This window comes from Archocentrus centrarchus, chromosome 4 (genome assembly GCF_007364275.1).
Source record: "Archocentrus centrarchus isolate MPI-CPG fArcCen1 chromosome 4, fArcCen1, whole genome shotgun sequence".
NCBI lineage: Eukaryota > Metazoa > Chordata > Actinopteri > Cichliformes > Cichlidae > Archocentrus > Archocentrus centrarchus.
This window is the reverse complement of record NC_044349.1, coordinates 19,244,978-19,268,906: the sequence shown is the minus strand read 5'-3', so window position 1 is coordinate 19,268,906 and position 23,929 is coordinate 19,244,978. Positions and strand designations below refer to the sequence as shown.

The window sequence follows — 23,929 nt, the reverse complement described above, 5'->3', positions numbered from 1 at the left end:
GGGAGATATTTCAGCACGGGCAGCAGCGGGAGCTGTTGGGGATACTCCAGGGCTAGACTTACTGATAGGAGCGATACATGCTCATGGTAAAAATTAGTAAAAATATTAACACGGAAACTAGAGTGTGACCCAGATTAAGGAAAATCACGAACCGAGAGGGCGCAGCCCTGAATCAGAGTGTGAGAAAGTCAAAGTGTGGAAAATAAAAACTATTGTAGCCGTAGCTTGATGGGAGGACCTTTCGCTGCCCGCAGGCGGTATGGGAGGTTTTAATTGGGTGGGCAAGAATCAGATTTGGGTGGGCTGAGCCCACCCTTGTCCTATGCTACCGCCGGCCTTATAATTTTGTATTTTCTAATGATTTCTTTTGTTTCCACTTTTTGTTTTTAAATCTGTTTGGTTTTGCTTAGTTTTCAGTCTAGGTTTGCTTGTTTCAGTTGAGTTTTTATGGTTAGAAATTGTGTAGTTTTTTTTTTTATTAGTTTCAGTGTTAGTTTTAGTCTTTTTGATTATTATTGTATGGAGGGCACAGAATTAGGCAAAAGAATAAGGAGGCAAGAATTAGGAAAATCAGTACATTATTACAATAAAAACACAGACGCTTTTGAAAGCAGTTTACTCGAAATCCCAATAGACACATCCATCAAAACCTCACCAGGCAACTTGTGATAACAAATTTGACCAAATTAACTAAAACTAAAAATATTTCCTCTATATTTTTATTTTATTTTATTTTAGTTCACAAAATAATTTCAGCTAATTAATTTTTTTCAGAAGCCTGTTTTTTTTTTTTTTACATTTTTATTTTAGTTAACAAAAATGTATTCTTTTTTCAAATCTCGGTTCAGATTTCAGTTTAGTTTTAGTTAACCTTGCAAAGGATGGGGAAAATAAGAACTATTTCACTTACTATAGTATATATACTATATATATTTATGACTGTGGTCTGGTCTGTCTCTTTAACTCAGGGGATGGAGCTGTTCGTAGGGCCATTATAGCCGTGCGCCTGCGCGTTGTGCCTAACAAATCTTTCAGGTACCGGTGGAGACGAATGGTCGACTATACGCGTATTTGGGGACGAGAAAAACGTAAGTACAAGTGATACGCTTGCTGTTTATAGTAACAGATGCTTTCGACAAGACAGCGACATCTTTCTCTCGACCTCTTTGTCTGTTAACTGGGCCGTTTGAATTCCGTGTTGGTGGCTAAATTGAATCCAAATGTGAAGGCTCTGTGGTCTCACTGAACAACTTGTCAGCACACTGAACGCTAACCCTCTCACGTTCACCTAACCAAACCAGATTAAGACCGTTAGCAGCCACGATGGAGAGTAGGTAACAGTGCCGTCTCTCCAGTGATTGTTTGGGGCAGTGGCGCTTTGTGATGGGTGTTTCTGCTGATGGTCATCTATTTTTGGATTCCTGTAACACATCCATGAGTAGCGCTGGCCAGCAGCCGCCATTGGTCGCTGTCACTTTAGTCATGGATGTCTCATGGTCACAGCACAGCAACGCCCTTTTACCGTCAGCCTGTTTAAAAATGTTTCCCTCAGTCTGTATGAGAATTTTGATAAGATGTGTGAGAAATTTCTCGAGATAACAGGTGATCTGCTTCATGTTGTGTGTGTGTGTGTGTGTGTGTGTGTGTGTGTGTGTGTGTGTGTGTGAGGGAGAGAGAAATGACCTCCTTTATTATTGGTCACTGTGTTGTATTCAAAATAGTGAGAGAACAGAGGAAAGGGTGTAGTTCTAGTTAATTATCGTCTCACTTGTATCATCGGTTTCAAAGCTGAACCTTAGTGCATGTTTGTTTTTGTTTTTTTTACAGATAAATCTCCCTAAACAGACCCGCAGGAATCATGGGGAGTGGTAAGTTTACTCCACGAGCAGAGACATAAACATGGATTTAACCACTCATTTAAAAAAAAAAAATCAGAAATCACCGCTGCTTTTTTTTTTTTTTTTTTTTTTTTTTTTTCTGTTGTGTTTTCATCATTGTCCCACACAAGTAAACTTTTTTTTTTTTTTTTTTTTTTTTTTGTTCTTTTAATACAGTAACAATTCCCATTCTCTCCTAGGGGAATTTCCTGTTTTCTTTCACATTGTCTATTTCGTCTGCTTTTAAGTTTTGTGTTGTTCACATTCCTCAAGTTATGAGTCACGCAGGCAGCTATTAATTGTTCATTTGGGCATGTTGTGGCATTTGGTGTGCATGTTCTTCGGGAGAGTTTATGTTTATGTTCTGGATGTGTGAAACAGAGGGGAACCTTGTCTGTTCAGTCCACTCTTCCAGTATCTCTTATTTGGCTCAGTGACGGATGCCTAAATCAAAGGAGCTTTTGTTTTTATGTAGAAATGTGGGCACTGAGCAGCACTCGGCTCTTCTCTGCTGCCTTTGTTTCACTCCCCACCTCTCTCCCTCTCCCTATTTTTCTAAAATATTTTTTCCAGCATCTCTATGCTTTTTGCCTCACTTTCAGTACACTCCTAATTCCTCGCCCATGCTGTTCGCTCCCTTGCATTCTTGTTTTCTTCACTCCTTTTCCTCTCTGCTTGTTGATTCATGCTCTTTTTCTTTTTTTTCTTTTTTTTTTTTTTTTTTTTGTTCTTTCCTCACACTTTTCTCAATCTTATATCCTTTCCCCTACTCTGTTTACTTCCCCTTTTTATCTCCTTTCTCCACTCAACTGCCGTTTCCTTCGTTTCAGTGTTCCTGCCAGCAGAAGCAGCCCACTCAGTGCTGCGGAGGCTGCGCAGGGCCAACTTCTTTCTGGAGGAGATGAAGCAGGGTAACATACAGAGGGAGTGCCGGGAGGAGACCTGCACCTATGAGGAGGCCCGGGAAGCTTTTGAGAATGAAGAGAAGACGGTGAGGCATAAAAGAGATCTCACATTACTGTAGAAGACAATACACACAAGAACAAAGAAGCAGAACACATTAAAGCACCTGCCACATATTGTGTGGGCACTTACAGTTGTGTTCAAAATAATAACAGTGCATTCAAAAACATGAATAAAGCTCAGAATCCATATAAGAGGTTTTATTTACAGGCACTGGGGACACTGCACATTATATTCTAAATCAAAACATGTAGAAAAATGTATACATTTTCCAATTACTTTACAGGAAATTAAGAAAAATTAATGTTGGGCTTTTCAAAAAAATAGCAGTGTCTGCATTTTTCTTTATAAACTCAAATATTCACTTTATGAACTGAAAAATCTTTAGGAATTAGCATTCCACTAAACTAATTGTTGTGGCCATTTAAGTTTAGAAGGCTGTGACACTAATATTTAGCACCATAAGCACTGTTTCTGAGAACTCCTTCACATCTGTGTTGCATGGAGTTGACCAACTTCTGGCACCTGTGAACAGGTATTCCAACCTGGGATGATTTGACAACTTTCCACAATTCCTCTGCATTTCTTGGTTTTGCCTCAATACAGCATTTTTGATGTCACCCCACAAGTTTTCTATTGGATTAAGGTCCGGAGATTGGGCTGACCACTCCATAACTTTCATTTTGTTGGTCTGGAACCAAGATGCTGCTCGCTTACTTGTGTGTTTGGGGTCTTTGTCTTGTTGAAACACCCATTTCAAGAGCATTTCCTCTTTGATATATGCAAACTGATCCATGATCCCTGGTATGCGATAAATAGGCCCGACACCATAGTAAGAGAAACATCCCCATATCATGATGCTTGCACCACCATGCTTCACTGTGTACTGTGGCTTGAATTCAGTGTTTAGGGTCTCTGTGGGGCCCTTGGACCCAAAAAGAACAATCTTACTTTCATCAGTCCACAAAATGTTTCTACATTTCTCTACAGGCCAGTCAATGTATTCTTTGGCAAATTGTAACCTCTTCAGCACATGCCTTTTTTTTTTTTTTTTAACAGTGGGACTTTATGGGGGCCTCTTGCCAGCAGATTAGCCTCATACAGGCATCTTCTAATTGTCACAGTACTCACAGGTAACATCAGACTGTCTCTGATCACCCTGGAGCTGATCATTGGCTGAGTCTTTCCCATCCTGGGTACTCTTCGATCCATTTGAATGGTAGCCTTCCGTTTTCGTCCATGTCTCTCTGGCTTTGCTTTCCATTTTAGAGCACTGGAGATCACTTTAGCCGAGCAGCCTGTTGTTTTCTGCACTTCTTTATATGTTTTCCCCTCTCCAATCAACATTTTAATCAGAGAACGCTGTTCTTTGGAACAATGTCTGGAATGGCCCATTTTTCTCAGGTTTTCAGTGAGAAATGCTTGTACAACATGTGTTGACCTCACTGATTGGACTCTATACTGCTATTTTTTTGATCACACGCCTTTCAATTAATTATTCAGTTACACAGACTCAGGAGCAGGCATGTCATGAATGTTGGGTCTGTTGGTTTTCTATGACTCTACTACACCTACTGGTAAATTATTTGCTGTGTAGTAATATGATTTCTACCAAAAATATTGATTGATCTGGTTAGTCATGTTGGACTACTATTATTTTGAACACAACTGTACATGAACCACATGTTTTCTTTTTTTTTTTTTTAAACATTAAACAGTTTCCTATTGTGGTGACTGATATTTTTCCTGTAACGAAACAACTTTAAGTTGAGGCTCCTTCATTATCCTGATTCTTTTAACCGATATATGGCTGGCTGGAAACTGCTGAAAACATCTCCATGGCTCCCATTTGGAGCTAAAATCCACAAATCGGCATCACTGCTTCAAAGTAACTCATGGCAGCCACCCTAAGTAAAACTGATATTTTGTAGAGTTCATGTGCCCAGCAGTGATATCCTGTGCCAAGAGTGGAATGTGGGTGTTTTTTCAGGAAATGATCGCAATCAGCAGGAAGAACAGCCAAGTGCATCCCTGTGCTAAGTCACGCAGATGGATGTGCACAATCATGTGAACTGTTTCTCTTTTTCTTTTTCTTTTTTGTGTGTGCGTGCGTGCGTGTGTGCGTGCGTGTGTGCGTGCGTGCGTGCGTGCGTGTGTTACTGTCTACTTCCTTTGTGTTGCAGTAATCGAGAAAAATACAGGCAGTAGGCAGCATGTGTACTTTTGGCATGTATTTTGACAACATGGATGTTCTCTGCAGAAACGTTTCTGGGAAGAATATGTGCGTGAAAGCAGTCCGCCTGGAGGGCTGGAGTCAACGGTGGGCGGAATCCACTCTCTCTACTTGATCGTGCCATTGCTGCTGGTTGTGGCCATCATCGCTGCCGTCGCCATCATTGTGTGGCGCTGCCACTCCCGCAAACGCTCACAGCGCAGCCCCAGCATGGGACATTCGCATCACAACCACGTCTTGTCGGTGGTCTCTATGGACCACTGGGGGAGGGATTACCACGGAGATCAGTCAGAACTCAGCATCCACAGCAGCCCGGCGTATCCAGGCTCAGAGATTACATCAGGGCGAGGAAGCGCTGGCGACCCGCCGCCATCTTACGAGGAGGCTGTGGGCCATACAGACGTCCAAATAGAGACGGAGCCACCCCCACAGTATGACGATATAGTCAACAACAGTTCTGCTAGTGTCAACGGTGGCCAAGGGAAGTGAATGTGTTTTTTAACCACCACCCTAATGAAAGTCATAACCCACACTAAGACCATCTTATTGTTTAGAAGTGCCACTGCTGTGGTTTCACCAGCCTTCCCCATTCAACATATATAACAAACACTAATAACTGTTGGGCCAGTGGATGCAATGATTATTGCTGAGAAGAAAAGGGAAGAAAAACAAAAAGAAAATGGCAATAACCTCATGGCAATGAAGTGATAGCAAGAAGAAGGAAGTGATGGTGCAGTACCAAAACCAGGCAATACACTGCTGCATTTCCTTATACTGTATCAGCTACAGTAACAAATTCACTCAGTAAGCATAGCATATGTTGCATGTGGAACGAAGGAAAAATGATTTGTGTTAAGTGTATACAGGTGTTGGACTGATGCTTTAGTGAAGGTTGGTACTAATTTGTAGCTTTAAGATAGCTCTGGTACAATGCATCAAATGGTAACATTTATGTTAATATTGTACAGGGTCCCTTTGTAAATAAATTAAAGACCCGAGCAGTCAATGTCAGCTATTTTGTACCTAATTTTTATTTTTAATTCGAATACTTTGTTGTCCAAAAAAAGTTTGTTTTTCATCTTAAAGCTTTGCAAAATTTTACATCATGACTAAATCATGGAAGTATCAGAGAATTTAACTTGCAAAAGGAAATTATTCTCCCATTTACTTCAGCTTTTTGTGGTGGGCAGGTAGCCTGCAGGTGGCTTGTATGAGGGTTTTACCCGTAAATAGATAATATGCCTTTTAAACATGTTAAAATGGGTAACTTGCCAAACCAAAGCAGCGGTCCATCTTCAGTATACACTTTTGAATGTTTTTTGTACTGAAGTTTAAGCTAAGGACACCAGTTATGAAAGGGTCACTGTTTTGTATATGTGTCACGAGCTTTTATTCTGGTAATGCATGTAGTTCAGCCTGTCCTCACGAGGTTAGAGCTGTCTCTGCATTGTTTAATGCTCAGGGCTCACCGGCCCAGGACCACTGGTGGGTCGCTGACAGCTGCTCAGAGCCCGCTTTAACTGTGACACCCCCCCCCACCACCACCCCACCAGCAAATGTACGTTCTGGATGTGACGCTGTAGCTGTGCTACTTTTACTAACGGTGGAGTGACTTGCACATGAATGTGGGACAGAAAGCAGTAGAGAGAGGAGCTTTGGGGTGGGGAAAGGGTTATCAGGGGAAGGTGGGGAGATTCTGTATTTAACATCACTATGGATAAAGTCTGTGTTTAGCATGTGTATCTATGTAAATGTGTGTAGACTGTGTGCAAACATTACAGTAAGGCTGATTTTTTTAAATTTTTTTTTTATATATATATACACAGAATTAAAAAGGCAGTGAATGCATTGGTGTTTATGTAACCATAGAATAGTGGGTTGTGAATTAATGAGGATACTTTGTGTTCAACTTAAACTGAGCTGTTTAATGAAAAGTAGGACAGTCTGGTTTCACATTTGCTGTGTCACTCAGCAGTAACAATGACATCGTAATCTGAAAAGTGCTCAGTCTATATGCAATGCTGCTGCATACACTCTAAAACCAAATAGATTTCCACTAATACTGATAAATGTCACACAGTTCCTTTCCAGACATAGCAGACTTTGAGCACTGTACTTTTGTGACTTGACCTGTGAACCTCAGCACTTGGTATGACACCGAGCTGAGTCGTGCTGGTAGAGGTAGCCGTTTTGGTTGCACTTGTTGTACTGCTACTTACAGAACCCTGTTTTTACAATGCCTTATCAAACAAAAAGCATTATATAACACTAAAAGCAAGGGAGCTTGTTATAAATCTTTCACTTGTGCAAAAGCTTGAATTAATTTGTAATAAAATATTTAAAAATGTGCTACACACTGCATTAATCTTTCAGTGTCTCAGAACATTTTCAGTGTGTTTGGATGAGCATTTGAAGTCGCTTCCACAGTTCTTCTCTTCATCGCTGGACTCCCCCAAGTATCGTTATTCACAAAGGACAAAATGATACATTGCTAAGTGTTTTTAGTCTATCACAACTGGATCAAAGGAATGAGAGACAACGATTTATGCAGAAGAAGGAATCCAAATGTGTCCAGTGGTAACTGATCTCCACTTTCTACTAAATGGAACAAGAGGAGAAAATGCAGCTTAGAATGGGGGGAAAAATAAGGCAGATGGTACAAACTAATGTGTTTTGGACAGATTCTTCTGTTTCCATTTGGCCACCTGGCCTGTGATTCACATTCATCCTCTCTCTGGGACATGATTTAAAATCCGAGTATTGTTTACTGCTGTTCAAACCATAGAATGACTCATTAACCACAAATCAAAGACCAACCAGAATGTAAATGGACCTCAATAGAGAGCAGTTAATTCTTATTTTGGCAAAAAAATAAATAAATAAAAATAGACATGTGCACTTGGGACATTGAAACTAGCCTTTATTAACATTAGATAGCAAAGTTGACACAGTGGCTCAGTTTGCCCCCTTTCAGGGTTACAGAAGAACTGACAGTTTCAAGAAGAGCAAGCCACATTTAGCACAGGCATGGGGGGGGAGACCCCAAAAGCGCACACAAACACCTGTTAAGAGGAGCACAATGGAAGGGTAAGATGACCTGAAAGGAGGTCACCTCTTAAGTCACATTATTTGCTTTACTTTGTCAGGCAGTAACCAATGGCACAAAGCTCATGAACGGAGTTCGACAGCACGGTTTCTCATCATTGCGTCAGAATTTGGGATTAAGTTTAACGTTTGACAAAAGGAAATAGAAAATAGTCTTCAGATGACGTCAGTTGATATAAAAGCAGATTTAAATGTTGCCAAGCTGGTCAAACAGCTCAGCATTATAAAATACAACAAAGACGGTTCCCTGCATGTTTTGTCCATACTGACACCTAAACCCATGGGTGCTCTGTTCACACCCAGTCCTTGGGGTTTCGTAACGCATCCAGCATCTCAGCTTCCCGAGTGCCTTTGGCAGGCTCATGCATGTACTCCCACCTGAGGATGAAGAGCGAATCTGTTACCACACAACACAGCTTACTTTCATTACACAAGAGAGGTACAAGCAGTGCATTAAAGAGGCATTAGCTTACCTGGCGGTGAGGGGGAGGGACATGAGGATGCTCTCGATTCTTGAGCCAGGGGTGGCCAGCCCGAACTTCACTCCCCTGTCATACACCAGATTGAACTCCACATATCTACAAACACATGCACGTGATCACTGTAGACTCAAAATTTAAGTTTTATGGTACATTGAATTCAAGTTTTGCTTTATTTTTACTGTATTTCGCTTTCTGTATAAAAATACATTTGATTTCATCATCTTTATATATGTACACTTCTAAAAGCAATGAATTATAAATGAAGGTCCCCCATGCTGATGCATTTAGGTGCTGCTAATTAAGTCAATATATGTTTGTTTTCAGTTCCAGAAATATCCATCCATTATCTTCCGCTTAACCAGCTCCAGAATCACAAACGTTCAGCTTACCGGTGATGGACCACAGGCTCATTGATACCATCTTCATCTGAACCATCTAACTGCTGTCCAGGGTTCTAGCTTACTATTGTACTTCCCATTCTTACACCAGCCCTTTAGGTCAATCACTGTGTTGTTAGTCTCCAATTAGATGACTCTCCACTGAGCGCTGCACCAGCTTCAGATCACACTGGCTGTGCATTCATTCTGAGGCCACACCAGAACTCTTTATTATAAGTAGCTGAATCATACAATTAAAGAGAGACTGAACACATGAGAATCTTAAACCTAAGAGTAGTCTAGATAACCTTACAAAATCTCTGGGAAATAATTACTTGAAAAAATGTCTGTGAACTTTTGACTATTATCAATTGACATTAATTTGAACTAAAACATTCTTAAAGGAGAACCCAACTAAACAAATGAAGCAACAGCGTTAGACTCTGATATTTACTTGTTGAGGAAAATGAGCCAATTTTCCTTATCTACGAGGTGCAAAAGTACGTAAGCCTTTGCTTTCAGTAAACAACTGCAACATTTCTGTTGTTCAGACCTGCATGTGGGACTGCAGGAATTCCAGCCTATTCCTCCGTACAGAACAGCTTCTGCTCTGGGATGCTCCAGAGCAGAAGCTCCAAAACATTCTCTTTGTTCTTCTTTTACTCTTCTATGGTATGAAGACGTATATGCTGAGGGTCATTGTGTTCATACGTGACCCACTTTCTCTTGAGATTCACTTCAGACACATGTCTGGACATTTTTGTTTAGAATTTGCTGATTTAAATCCAAACCAGTTGCTTCACCAGTGGAACCATTATGGCATAAAAGGTAACTTTTCCAGCCAAGATGAGCATGGACAACTCTTTTTCTTTAAAGACCTCAGAAGTCTTGTTCATGCCATGATAGACTTCAACAAAGAAATCTATGGTAAAGATCAGACTTTTAGATCTCTGCCCTTTAACACTGATGCCATCAAATGGGCTCTTACTCACCTGCCTCGTCGCACCTGCTGCCAGTCCTTCTCCTCATCAGTAAAGGAATCATTGAGATGTTTGTATACAATGGGCAGGTAGCAGGGCACCACAGTGCGGGCGCAACTCTTGACGAAGCTGAACACCTCCTCCTGATTCGGGGAGTCCAGGTCGTCAAAGAAGATCCCTCCTATACCGCGGCTCTCTCCTCTGTGGCGAACGTAGAAGTATCTATCACACCTGGATACAAGAATCACTGGATTGCAAAATTATTATTTTACAAATAAACACCAAGAAGAACTACATCTGAAACAATATAATCAGACAAAACTAATATCTAAATAAATAATATAAGGACAACTACTGAAAGTCCTATATATCATCTAGGATTTAAAGGCCAATATTGGCTATTTCACTATATACTGGTATGGGTTTTTATAACTGCTGATAAATGAAAATTAAAACTGCAAAAAAAATTAATAAAAAGTAAAGAAGAGAGGGGGAAAAACACTATTCAACTCTGTTATGAGTGCTGATGTTGTACAGTTTGTCCACCAGAGGGCACTCTGCAATTTCCCTGAAGGCAACACAACCACCAGCTAATCTGAGCAGAGTAAGGCAGAGTGTAAATGAGTAACCCACAATTTGTTGTGACAATAAAAAAAAAAAAAGAAAAACAGTATTATCTTAATAAGGACTAATAAATAACATAGCATATATAGTTTCCTGCAAAGGATTAATAAAGGCTCTATCTAAAGGTTAGGGAATTTTGTTTATGTTTTGTGCAACAAAAAGAAAAAAATGAAAATAGGTCAATATATTGGATTCTTAAATCACAGAATATTGTTATCAAAAATACTATCAGTATAAATGAAGTAACACCAAGTCAATTGAGAGCATATCTATAGAGAGAGGGAATGGGATAGCATGTCTGCCCATTACATATAAAGCTTAAGCTGGGACATAGTAAACTAAGGTTTCATACAGATGGAAACATTTATCTATTTGCAAAAAAATATAAAATAAAATAAGAAATCTGCCAAGGGTTTAGCTCAAGTTGCCTGTTGCTGTCTGAAGTGTTATATTTATATGAGTGGTATCAATCTTCTCAACAAGACAGGCATCTTTATCAAAACCATCCCATTATTCCTTAAATGTAACTTTAGATTAAGAGAATTTGACTTTCATACCAGCAACAGCAGATAAACCACACCCATCCTTTCCCCCTACCCATGGAGGTCATTCCCTGACTAACGGTTTTTCTGCAACTGCAGATTTAAGACAAAGACTTCCTCTTATCATCGCTCCACAGTGGGGATACACCCAGCGTAAATCCACATGCAGAATTCAGGCGCACACATGCATACGTGCTGAAGGACACACACACACATACAACCCGGAGGAGACAAACGCAGGACTAATCAAACCGCACCATTTCTTAAAGTCGGGGTAGTGCTGTGGGTGGTGCTTGTCACAGGCATCCTTCAGGGTTTTGTGGAAGTGAAAGGCATCTTCCTTATCAATATACACTGGAGTCAGGTCTGTGCCTCCACCAAACCACCACTGCTTAGAGCCTGGAACAAAAACACAAGACACAAGACAGACAAGGAAAAAAGAAACAAGGGTTATCATTCATTCACGCACTCAATAGTGTCACTGACACCGAGAGACAACTGCTGACATAAAGGACTAATGCTTACCATCTTCCTCTTCAACCTCAAAGTATCTATAGTTGAAGTGCACTGTGGGAATATGGGGGTTCTTTGGATGGATAACGGAGCTCACTCCCATGGCAACAAAAGGCAGCTTACCTGGGAAAAAAGACAACGTTTAGAATATTAAAAGTTTAAACTGCTTTAAGCAGTGCAAATATCAGTAATCAAAACTCACCATCTTTCCCTTTGAGGACCTTTCCTCTGCTCCTCATCTGCTTTGCGGCCTCCTCTGTCAGGTTCCCAGACACCACTGACACATTGACACCTGCCTTCTCAAACACCTTTCCATCCTGCATCACACAACTGATGCCTCCACCACCTGACACAGACACAGTCAGTTTATTGTTGTTTATCTTTTCGCATATCTAATCATATTACATTGCATACAAAGGTATACATCGTGCCTACTGACGTCTTGAAGGTTCGAGGTTCAAATGTATGAAATAAACATGCCAAGCAGGAGCGCCTTACCTTCCTTCCTATCCCACCGGTCCACCTTGAACTTCCCACCGTCCACCTTCTCCAGAGCTTTGCAGAACTCGGCCTGGGTCTCCATGATCAGCATCTCCATCTTCGTGCGCATTTCATCTTTCCTCTCCTGCAGCACATTGATGTCGGTCACCGGCGGAGACATGAACCCCCGGCATCTCTCCAGGATGTCCCCTTCTTCCTCAGTCTCCTTAGCGGTTCGGGGGACCCTTGTTGCCATCTCTGCGCGCTGGAAGTGATCAGTGTTAGCTAAAAACCCCGCTACGGCCGCTGCTGCTGTTACAGCCGCGGCTCCGCCGAGCGCCAGTGCTCCCCTCCTGGTTTTCCCAGATGCAGACCTGCCTGCAGTCCCGTGGGACATGAACCTCACTTTGGTACCCCTCGAAAGCCATCTCGTCCCCGTAAGCAACGGCACTGAGCGACTGTGAGCGGAGGATAAAGGCGAAAGTGACTCTCCAGCACTAGCGAGCCCCTTTAACTGAGAACCTAAACACCGTCTCGCCGTAGTCTGAGCCGTTTTGTTTACCGAGTAAAAAAGAATGGTAGCCATCTGTAAAAGAACCCCGATTCTCTCTCAGTGTTTCCTGCCACGGCCTGTCAGTATGCTCTCATTAACTACTCAAAACTGTGTCGGAAGTTTCACCTACCTACGTGATATCAGTCATGCTTTAGTTGAAGGGGCGTGGTTTGTCAAAAGCGATAAAGGTAACATGGGAAATGTCGTTCTTCGTTATCGCGGTGCAGCTCAGAATGGTGAAAGCCTACATAAAACTTCAACACCCAGAGTTCAGTGCAGTACACGAACGTTGCATTAAAGGACGTCCGGGTTTAGGAGGAATTTAAGGACCTCTATTTCTCATACCAGACAGCAGTATTACTTTTTACCGATGAGTTATGAAATACAATAAATTGATTGTCTAACTGGCACCACAGTACAATCATCGGTCAATGCGATTAAAGTGAGAAACATGACAAATATGAGTTGAAATGTGAGGTGTAATTCAAAAGTTAAACCAAAGGAGTCTAAAAATAGTGTTACTAATGACATTAATGTTTACTTAAGCTCTAACTCTGTGTAAGTAAGCCAGAATCACAATATTCAGGTTCGCCAAGAAAAAGAGTAAGTGAGCAATGATAAAAAAACTCACTGTCATATCTTCAGCTATGATTCTTTTTTTTAGTTATGATGGATTAAAATGTCTTCAGCAGTTTTAATTATAATGTCTTTGGTTTCATAGTCCAACTCAAATTTCTAACTGTAATGTTCACTGTTGATTTGGTTATAGCACTTCAGCTGCGTATGACCTGCACAAGCCCACTAAAAGACGGAGAACAGAGTGCCTGAACAATTTCAGCATCTTTTACAGCACTGATTTTGCCATGCAATTTTTAATGGTTTCAATATTATATTTAATGTTATCAAATTCAAAACTTACAGTTAGGTCCATATTTGTTTCAGTGCTGTTTGTTATTTTAATAAAATGCAGGTTCTTGGCTTTAATTAAAAGGTATTTGCATGCAAAATGGAGGATGGGTCTGGAAATTTCACCTCTTCATTTGAAGTGGACCAAAGGTAAATGGACAACTAGCTGATATATTAAAGATGTCAGAAATAATGACTCATTTGTACAGTGAGCTGCACAGGTGGAGGTGGACGTGTTTCTGTGAGGCTTCAGTACTAGTCTCTGAACACTTAAACAAGAAGCAGTTAGGAGTACAGGAGTTAAGAAGGGGGCTGATAGTGATACAGGAAAGACAGGAGCATAACAAAGAGGGTGGGGGTGAAGAAAAGAAACAGGGGTTATGTGGAGGTGGACAGATAAGAGGTAAAGTAAAGGGATGGTGACGGTGGATAGAGACAGGATGGTGAGGAGGAGGGATGAATTAAGGGTGGGGTAGACAGAAAAACGTTAGGGGAAGGGTTGAGACAAAGTGGAGGGGTGTGATAGATAAAGAAAAAAAACAAAACAAGGATGCATATTCAAAGTAGGAAGGGATGAGGGAAGGGGTTTGGTGGGGTCAAAGAGGCCAGCAGTCCGATTGAGGTGTGGTCCCTCCAGTTGTTTCAAGTAACTCGACGAAGGGCTGGATCAAGTGACCCTTAGTTATGCTGTAATAGGCTTGGGCTGTCGGGGGATTCCCATGATGCAATTAGTGTACACCTCTTTTCACTCTCCATGTGTTTATACAACACTCAGCATGTAATCATTAATGCTGAGTGTTGCTATTATTAATGTCTGGCTCTCTTCCACAGCATGTCTTTTGTCCTGTCTCTCTCCCCTCACCTCCAGCCAGATCACTGCCCTCCCTGAGCCTGGTTCTGCTGGAGGTTTCTTCCAGTCTTGCCCCACCGTACGTCTCTGAGCTTCTTCACCCCTACAGTACATACCTTGTCGGTCTCTCAGGTCAGCAGACCCGCTGAAGCTCAGAAGGAAGCTCAGAGGAGACAGAGCTTTTTCTATCGTTTTTTCTATCCTAAACTGTGCAGTAACTTGCCTTTGCATGTGAGAGAGGCCCCTTCACTGTCCACTTTTAAAGTTTGTCTTAAACCCATCTTTTTTCTTTCCTCATTAGAGCAGTGGTGGGAAATAAATGTGTCCCTTGTGAATGTTCTCTTTTCTCTGCCCACTTGACACTTCTTAATCTGTTATCTATTGCCTGATTTTTTTATTGCCTGCATGCCATTTTTTTTTTTTTTTTTTTTAGTTTAATACAACCCCAATTCCAAAAAAGTTTGGACACCATGTAAAATATAAATAAAAACAGAATGCAATGATTTGCAAATATCATAAATCTATATTTCATACACAATAGAACATAGAAAAATATAAACTGTTTAAACTGGGAAAATGTAGCATTTTAAGAAAAAATATTAGCTTATTTTGAATTTGATGGCAGCAACATATCTCAAAAAAGTTGGCACAGGGCCATGTTTACCGCTGTGTATCCCCTGTGTATCCCCTCCTCTTTTAATAACAGTCTGTAAACATCCCGTTTCCAGGAATGTTGTCCTATTTTTGTCTGATAGAGGATTCCAGCTGCTCAGCAGTCCTGGCTCTGCTTTCTTGTACTTGCTGTTTTATTATGCTCCAAATGTTTTCAACTGATGAAACTGATGAAAGGTCTGTACTGCAGGAAGACCAGTTCATCACCCAGACTCTTCTGCTGTGGAGTCATGCTGTTTTAATCAATGCAGTATGAAGTTTAGGATTGTCCTGCTGAAATATACAAGGTTTTCACTGAAAAAGGTGCTACCTGGATGAAAGCATATGTTACTCTGAAACCTGTATTTCCAGATGTGCAAGGTGCCAACTCCAGCTTTGGCCCAGAGAAGACAGTGACATTTCTTTGCATTTGTGGCTGGCACGGCAAACTGCATTCACATTTCTGGAAGTGCTCCTGAATCCGAGCAGTGATTTCCATGACACAATCATGCTTTTAATTCAGTGCTGTCTGAGGGCATCCATTGCTGATTTTTGGTCTTGTCCCTTGCACACAGAGATTTCTCCAGACTCTCAGAATCTTTTGATGATATTATGTACTGAGATACAAAGTCTGAGATATTCAAAGTCTTCACAAATTTACATTGTGGAACATTATTCTGAAACTCTTCCACAGTTTGTAGATACAGTTATTTTGGGATTAGTGAGCCTGCTCATCTTTACCTCTGAGAAACTCTGCCTCTCTAAGATACTCTTTTTATGCCCCCTCATATTACTGACCTGATGCCAGTTAACCTAATTAGTTGCAATATGATCCTCCAGCTGTTTCTTTTTAGCACCACTTACTTTTCCAGTCTTCTGTTCTTCCCATCCCAGCATTTTTGAGATGTGTTGCTGCTGTCAAATTAAAATTAAGCCAAGATTTTTCATGTAGTAGTAAAATGTTTCAGTTTAAACACTGATATGTTTCCTATGTTCTCTTGTGAATAAAATAGGGATTTATGAGATTTACAAATCAATGCATTTCATATTTATTCACATTTTACACAGTGTCCAGACATTTTTGGAACTGGGCTTGCAATTCTCAGTGCAGAAAAGAGGTAATATTCTAAGTATAGTCTACCCTGGCTGAAACTGTGCTTTAGTTTTATATACTCATAAACAAATGCGCAATAATTGAAAAATGCTATAATCACACAAAAGGGCCCAGTTTATCTAGATTAATGCTTTAAATTTAATTGACCTCACCAATTTTGATATAATTATTATTCACATATTAGTCTTATTAAAACAAAAACAAAAAAATAAAACCCCTTGTGGCTTTTTCCTTTTGTTTTCACTATGTTCTTTTTTTGTGAATGCGTTTCAGTGGTTTGTGCGCGCATGCGCAAGTAGGAAAGCGTGTTGTTGATCTCTATGACGACGAGGCTTTTAATGCCTTCAGGGGTTGTGGAGAGACTAGAAGCAGATTATGTACGCAGGTGTTGCTCCACAGGCTGGCGGACACTATGTAGGCCAGTTAGACGGCCTGATAGTCACAAAACACAGCGACCGGATTTGTTCTTTTACTGAAACAGCAAGACGACGCCAGAACCTGCTGCTGGTGAGTTTAACTGCAGTGCGGTCACATTTTATACTGCTGCTTGTTCGCAGTAAAAGCTGATGGATGTGATTCATGTGGTGCAAAGTCTGCTCTACAGGTCACCCTCTGCTATGGGAATTTTCATAGTGTACATAGATTTGAAAAAATATGCAAGAGTACACTGTCTTTGGGTTTCAAGCTGTCTCGATGGCAGTGAAAGTGGTTCTGACCCACAGCAGATACTGAGTCACCACTAACTTGCTAACATCTATAGTTTGAGTCTAACTGTAGATGTTAGCAGGTGAGGCATGTTTAGGTATTATGAACCAACCAACAAACAAAGAAAAAGCAAACAAAAAGAAAAAAGAAAAAAGAATTGTAGGGTTTGACAGGCATGTAATACTGATTTAATCCATTAGAAGGCGACAAAGCCCTGATACAGTCCTGTATTGTTGTTTACAAACAGCATAGAGTGACACTAGATTTAAGCATGGGAAAAAAAAGTTTTATTTTTCATGTATCAAGAGGTAGTCAAGAAATCGTTCTGACCTGTTGGTCGCAGCCTCATAGACACACATAATCGTTTTAGGCCAGGGGGGTGTTTTCATTAGGTTTAATCTGTATTTAATCATGCATTGTAATGCCACATTGTAATTAAAGCCTCTTTACAAGAGAAACCTGAGAACACAATTGGCAGAAAAAAAACCAAAACAATATAACGGCATACTCCAAACAATGCAGCATCATAAATATCACCAGATAATAGGTGTTAATGCGCTCCAAGGGAAATGTAGGCCTCAAGCTTGAGAACAGTTTGCATTTTATTCTATATAAATATATAATATGAATATATATTATGCTTAGAAAAGAATAGTTCTACCAAGCCTAATGTGTACATAGAGGATGTTTATTCAACTTTTATCTGTACTTATTAGATTTAAATGAATAAAATGAAATGGTTATTTGCCTCTGGAGTGTAAGGAAGTCCAGTCATCCTCCTTATACAGAAAACAATGAGAAGAAAATCATTAGTATACAATGCTATACTCTTGAAGTGTCGTTGGAGCTGCGTGACCATTATCTCCACAGTCTATGAGAGACATGAAGGTTGATTGCACCATCACTGCGCTGTCTCAGGACTGACCGACTGATATCACTTTCCTCGGGTCCTGCAGTCAGTGTGTGTGGGGAAAAAACCTAATGCTGACATTTTGTCTCTTCTTGTCCCTTCTCTCAGTGATAGATCATGAGTGAAACAGCTTGTTCAAAGGCTCAGGAGGAGTATGAGGATGACTTTGAGAAAGATTTGGACTGGCTTATCAGTGAGGAAGGCCAGAGTGAGGACCAGGTAGGTCTGACACAATCCCCTGCATCTCCTCTTCATAATCTTCTTTCCTATTTAAAATGCTCTTTGTTTTATTGTGTGAAACTAAGTTTTGCGTGCTGCTCTGCTCACCGGAGACTGAATGAGGCATGTGTACCCGACCCTGCTTTGTGAAAGTGTGACAGTGAGTAGTGTTGAGTTACCAGAACCGGCACACTGGCTCAGAGTTTGGATGTGAAACCTATGCTGCTGAAATACAGTGGCATACTTTCACTGTTGCGCTGCTGGATGCAATATTGATGAACAAACTAAAACATATCTGTTATCCGTTGCTAAGTAGTGATGTTGCTCCTTCTTTTACATTCAGGCTTAATTATTGACTGCAGCGTGCCTTATGTCTTACCCACCCCACAGGGTCCAGACTACGAGGAAATAGAGGCAGAATTTGACAAAGAACTGGAGGAGAGTGAGAAACGACAGATAATGGAAAGAAAGGAGAAAAACTACAAGGAAGTGAAGAGACACAACAAAACAGAACAGCTGGAAGAAGATGACGAAAGGTGGCCTTCTCCTATGGAGCCACTGGAGTATGACTCGGACAGAGACAGTTCAAGTAAGTCATCACCTATAGTCCCACCTCCTCCAGAGATGGATGATCAAACAGATGAAGAGAAGAAGTACATTCTGGAGAAGATCCAGCAGGCAAATCGGGAACTGCAGGACCAGGAAGTGCCGGATATGACACGACGCAGACGACTACATTTTAAAGAGACATTGGTGGACCTGGTGGTGCCTCCTCTGCAGTTTGAGAAGGATGGCAACAGTGGTGAAGTAGAGGGGAGAAATGGCAGCAGTGATAGAGCTGAGGATGCACTTGCAGATACTGAAGTGTCAGGAAAGCTGTCTGAGCTAAAGATTTCACCTCGCGATGAAAGCAGGAGATCTGAAGGTGGTTCTAGCAGGGCTGGGGAGAGCAGCGAGGGAGGGCAGGGGATGAAGGAAGGCAGAGTCCTTGTAGAAAAGGATGGGAAGTTTGACCTAGTTAGCCTAAAAGAGGTGGAGAGTCAAGTCCTTTTCCCTCCTTTGGCGAACAACTTCAGTAACAGTTCACACTTTTCCCCTCATGTCCTGGAGCAGAATGTAAACTCTGTCAAGAGCCACAATTCCTCCTCTTCTCCTCGCAATCGTGCTGGCTCCTCCTCGTTTCAGCAGGGAATTGATCACCGTTGGGCCCCCAGACCTCCAGTGCAACCAAAGAGCAGGCCTAGCTCAGCCAGCCAGAATCAGAGAGGCAGCCAGATGAAAAGCAGCAAGCGGCGGGTGCAGTCTGCCACAGAGACACCCTATCATGGCACTTATACCCTGTCCCCCCAGCAGAAAGAGCAGCTGAAGAAGATCCAGGAGAGGAAGCAGAGGCTGGCCAGAGAGGTAGGGCATGGATGTAGTTAGTGGATGTGGATGGATGTGGTGACTGTGTTTACTTATACTTATTAAATTCTGCTTCCTCGTTTCTTGTTTGCCATTCAGGCAGAGCAGAGGAAGCATGAGGAAGAAACGCTCAAGAGGCAGGAGAACGAGCTGGCATTCAAAGTCTGGCTGATGAAGAAGAAAGAGCAGTTTCTGGAAGAGAGAAGGATCCACCGAGCCCAGGAAATAGAGAGAATGAATTGCAAAGTATGTCCACACGGGGGCACAGTAACCTGCTAAAGCACAAATGCAAACTTTGCATGAGGCTCTAGAAGAGAAGGTTCAGTGGATAGACATTTTTTCCCAACACTTTTGTCTTTTGAGTTTAATGCAGATCAAAAACCCCACTAACTGACAATGTTACCAATGTCAAATAAAAACATTTACAGACATACAATAGCATACTGCACAGTATACAGTGAACAAACTCAAATAAAAGAAAACTTGAATCATTAGTAGTTATAGTTATAATGGCAATACAATAAAAACACACTATTAATGTTTAATTCCTACTGCTTCTGCTTGCTCCGCCAGCAAGACTTCAAGCTTGACCGGGAGGAGTCCTTCAGGTTGTGGCTTCAAAGGAAACAGAAGCAGCAGCAGAAGGAGAGGCAGCTGGTGGAGCTGAAGAGGCTTGAGGAGGACAGTGGGTACCTCTTACGCAGCCGTGAGGAGTGTGAACAGGCTTTCAAATTGTAAGTCTACTTTTAAACTCTGTAGCCTGCAGTTATGAAACCTTAGTTTTAGCTTTATTTTTTATATGCCAGATTCCTGTAACTGACACATGTAAGATACCTCAACAGAGACACGTATATTAACAAGTTTGTTACTATTTGTTTTTCTGCTTTAAGGTTGAGTTACAGTTTTACAGGCTGAATCCTTTGTTTGTAGATTTTAATCCTATCAAGCATGCAGTGGGTTAGTTTTGAAATTACTGTTATTGTATGGTTTTAAAGGAAAAACTACAAATTTCGCAGCTGCCGCAGAGACTATGTTTTAGTTGGTGGTAATAATTTACAGCTATACCACTCTGTCATTGTTATAATGTTATGAGCTTTGTATGTTTAGGGTATAGCAGTAAAAATAAGCAGGGAATCAAGAACTGACAGCCAAATGCTGGAGCTATCAGACCAAATAATAACAGGAGTTAAGTACTCCTAAGCACTCTGAGAGCAAAAACCTCCACCAAGGCACTCTCTTGGCAGTATTTATTTTTAAGGAAATAGTATTGTACATTCAGTTTTTTTCTTTGTTTTTTTAAAATGTACTTTAAGAAGTTTTTAGTGCAGTAAAAATCATGTAAAGGTACCATGATAGATGTTTGTGATTACACAAACATTATGTGGGAGCAGGTATTGGATTATGGGTATTGATTTGTAAATAATTTTTATAAAAGTTTGACCCTATTTGACCTTGAGGAAGAGGTCCAAAGTAACTTGATTTTTAGCATCCCCATATAGCATTCTCTATATGCCTATATGCTGTAAGAAATGGCAATAAGAAAATTAGTTTGAAATAGCTCTATATAGCATTATCACTTTCTAGGCTAAACATAACATAATACTGCCACTATCTACAAGCAAAACAGATACGGTGAGCTGCGGTTTTGCCTTTCTTCATTGGTCCGTCCAGTGCCTGCTCTCATGGCTCAGATTTCTTCCATCAGCGATAAAGCTCTGCAAAAGAAGCACATGCCTTCCTCACATGTCCCTAATCATGACATGGCAGTTTTATTCTACTTAGCAACAGGACGCGGTGACATGTACTCACCCTCCTTAGACTCAAAGGTGCATGTTTTAGCAAAACCCTCAAGGATAAGATAAACCCGAGACTGGGAAGGCGATGAATAAGATACACATATCTCCCAAAGGCCGTGAAGTTAGTCTGGCAACTACTGGTCCACCATCTGTCTGCTCTCTATCTAATTTATTTATTTAATTATCTATTATTTGCTTCAGCCACTACTTATTAATTTCCTGCAGTTTACTTTTAAGCATTTGTCATTTTATTCATTGAGTAAAAAATAAAACCCAACAAGGTCAAATGTGACATATTTAAAATCTTTATAAAGTACTTCAGTAAATGGACTGGTTCTTATATAGCACTTTTCTACTCTACATGAGCACTCAAAGTGCTTTACACAGCGTGTATCATTCACCCATTCTCACACACAGTCATACAAGCACTTTCTACATCTAAATGCTTTCTATCTAAAATTCACATGTACAATCACACTCTAATGAACCTGGGGTTCAGTATTTTTCCCAAGGATACTTTGGCATGCAGACTTGTGCAGTCAGGCATCAAACCACCAACCTTCCAATTAGTAGAAATTTCAACCAATAAATCATTAAGTTGACCTTGAAGACCTCTGTGGTTGCAAGCCATGTAAATCATTTTAATGGATCATTAACATGACCCCACTCTACACCCCTACAAAGGCAGAATAGCATGAATGCGCTCACGTGTGCACTCATGTGTGCACACAAATACTATAAGAAAGAATAGGCTAATGATGCACCCCCCCCCTTGGGATCTGTTTAAATAAGGCGTGAAAATATTCTAAAAGAGTGCTGGAATGCTGGAAGTATCTATCACATGACTAATTAAGCATGGATGAATTTACCCCTGATAATCACCAATCTTTCTCCCCCCTCAGATGGCTGAAGCGCAAGTGGGCGGAGAAGCGAGCAGAGCAGCAGGCGGCTCAAGAGCACTCCCGCAGGCTGATGCAGGAGGAGCGGCGTGCAAGACGCTTGAGGGACTTGATGTGCACCGCCACGGAAAACAAACCATTCAGATTCACTGAACGGCTGGCCTACCGTTTCTGATCCAAACCAACCCAATACGCCCATTAAAGTCACATATTACCTCACATGGCTCTTAAAGTATGGATCTGGTCAGACAGCAGTGTCATCAGGATTTTGTTTCAGAAAGCAGGTTTAGCGGAAACTCTGAGTAACAGCTGGCAGATTTTCTTCAACAAACTCTGAGTTTCTCTCTGACTCCTCCCCTCCTGCTGCAGATGAACTAGCTGACTGACACACTGCTTCATTTCCTCATTTATGTGTCATTAAAGTGCATAGCAGGGAACAATAAAGTTCACATGAAATCCCAGTTAGATATTAGTTTAGTGGTCAGTATGGCTGCTGTCAGTCAGCTCCTCTGAAACATTTACATTACTGTTGCAAAATGAATCTGTATGATATAGACTCTGACTGTAAAATGATGCAAAGGGTTTACATGGAAGTCTAAATGTTAAATTTAAACACACTGATCAATGACAGCCTTATTGGTTGTGTTGTGATCGGTCACAGTGATGGAAAAAATGTCTGTCACAGCATTTTCTTTGAGATTATTTAAGCGAGCGTGAGACTGAAGTGACTAAAACTGGACTAAGAGTAGTAGTTTACATTTTGAAAGGTAGTGTTTCAGAATTAAAAATTTGAAACTCAATTTTTTTTTTCCCAATAAGTCTCTTTGAGTCTAAGTAATGTCACAGATCCATAAGTAAAACATCTGCTAAATTAATTTAAAACTCAATTGTAAAATTTGGTCAGTTTCATCTTTATGATCTGTCACTAAAAATTCAATTCAGTGATGACTGAAAAACGATTAAAATGATGCTTTTCCTCTTTTGTTCTCTCCTTTTATTATCAGATAAATGTTACTCCAGCTGCTGGATTAAAATGGATTTTCCGCTGTTTATGTGCCCATTGCCATGGTGAACCCTGGTAACAAAGCTCCATCATCTAGCTCCTCGTTCACTTAATTCAGTTTTATCAGCTCTGACTATGTTCGCCCTAACTCTGATCAGCTGGAGCCAAATCAGTTTACTGAGCCTGCTTCCTGGAACAGATATCAGAGTTTTTCTTGCGTCATTTATTATAGTGCTGAATCATGCTAAAGCATATTTCAACAAGAGCACCGCCGAGTGGGTGCCAATGTGTTGCTGTGTTGGATTCGTAATGGGGAAAAGGGGGAGAGGCGGGGGTCAAAGTGCTGTTACAGTAATCAGTCAGTGAACAAGTGAGTGAAGTTTGATGGGTCTAGTACGAACAGTATTTATCTATGGTGTGAATTTTAACATCGTTCTCGAGTTACAGCTGACAAAGTTTTTGTGGAACAAGGCTGTAATTATACCTCGACCTTTTCTTCTAAACAGCAGAGTTAAAAAACAAAAAGGATACCAGTTACCTCTACTCTGTAAATAATAGGGTAACATTAACTATAGGTGTGGAATATGTTGAGTGCTTTTTGCTGTGGTTGACTGGTTACATAAATATGGACACGCCCAAACTTTAAGTTACTTGAACAGATTAACAATAAAGGAATTAAATATACTGTATATACACCTTTTCTTTTTCTAAACAGCATTCTTGTTTAGTTTCAATATGCAACT

The 23,929-nt window shown here is 40.8% G+C and overlaps 3 protein-coding genes across 3 annotated transcripts; 2 read left to right on the top strand and 1 right to left on the bottom strand.

The window, feature by feature from the left end:
• The first annotated feature begins 986 nt into the window (after window positions 1-986).
• prrg1 (proline rich Gla (G-carboxyglutamic acid) 1) lies at window positions 987-7,427 on the top strand. The gene is made up of 4 exons (XM_030727569.1): window positions 987-1,088; window positions 1,828-1,868; window positions 2,708-2,868; window positions 5,101-7,427. The coding sequence occupies exons 2-4, from the start codon at window positions 1,859-1,861 to the stop codon at window positions 5,560-5,562; spliced, it is 633 nt and encodes a 210-aa protein (XP_030583429.1). The 5' UTR covers window positions 987-1,088; window positions 1,828-1,858; the 3' UTR covers window positions 5,563-7,427.
• Window positions 7,428-7,976: 549 nt separating this feature from the next.
• Window positions 7,977-12,943, bottom strand: cpox (coproporphyrinogen oxidase). The gene is made up of 7 exons (XM_030727565.1): window positions 12,195-12,943; window positions 11,899-12,042; window positions 11,709-11,819; window positions 11,441-11,582; window positions 10,030-10,248; window positions 8,652-8,756; window positions 7,977-8,556 (listed from the first exon to the last, which is right to left on the bottom strand). The coding sequence occupies exons 1-7, from the start codon at window positions 12,760-12,762 to the stop codon at window positions 8,472-8,474; spliced, it is 1,374 nt and encodes a 457-aa protein (XP_030583425.1). The 5' UTR covers window positions 12,763-12,943; the 3' UTR covers window positions 7,977-8,471.
• A 3,615-nt stretch (window positions 12,944-16,558) lies between these two features.
• Window positions 16,559-23,839, top strand: ccdc181 (coiled-coil domain containing 181). The gene is made up of 6 exons (XM_030727561.1): window positions 16,559-16,757; window positions 17,974-18,084; window positions 18,475-19,488; window positions 19,588-19,734; window positions 20,062-20,222; window positions 22,187-23,839. Exons 2-6 carry the CDS (start codon window positions 17,983-17,985, stop codon window positions 22,356-22,358), a joined length of 1,596 nt encoding a protein of 531 aa, XP_030583421.1. The 5' UTR covers window positions 16,559-16,757; window positions 17,974-17,982; the 3' UTR covers window positions 22,359-23,839.
• The last annotated feature ends 90 nt before the right edge of the window (window positions 23,840-23,929 follow it).

Excerpts from the sequence above, each read along its gene's own strand:
- prrg1 (XM_030727569.1), top strand. Across the intron at positions 2,869-5,100 it reads TTGAGAATGAAGAGAAGACG|AAACGTTTCTGGGAAGAATA; the intron begins GTGAGGCATAAA and ends TGTTCTCTGCAG.
- cpox (XM_030727565.1), bottom strand. The coding sequence starts at position 12,762 with ATGGCTACCATTCTTTTTTACTCGGTAAACAAAACGGCTCAGACTACG. Across the intron at positions 11,820-11,898 it reads GGTCCTCAAAGGGAAAGATG|GTAAGCTGCCTTTTGTTGCC; the intron begins GTGAGTTTTGAT and ends CTTTTTTCCCAG. Across the intron at positions 11,583-11,708 it reads TGAGGTTGAAGAGGAAGATG|GCTCTAAGCAGTGGTGGTTT; the intron begins GTAAGCATTAGT and ends TTTTTGTTCCAG.
- ccdc181 (XM_030727561.1), top strand. The coding sequence starts at position 17,983 with ATGAGTGAAACAGCTTGTTCAAAGGCTCAGGAGGAGTATGAGGATGAC. Across the intron at positions 18,085-18,474 it reads AAGGCCAGAGTGAGGACCAG|GGTCCAGACTACGAGGAAAT; the intron begins GTAGGTCTGACA and ends CCCACCCCACAG. Across the intron at positions 19,735-20,061 it reads TAGAGAGAATGAATTGCAAA|CAAGACTTCAAGCTTGACCG; the intron begins GTATGTCCACAC and ends TTGCTCCGCCAG.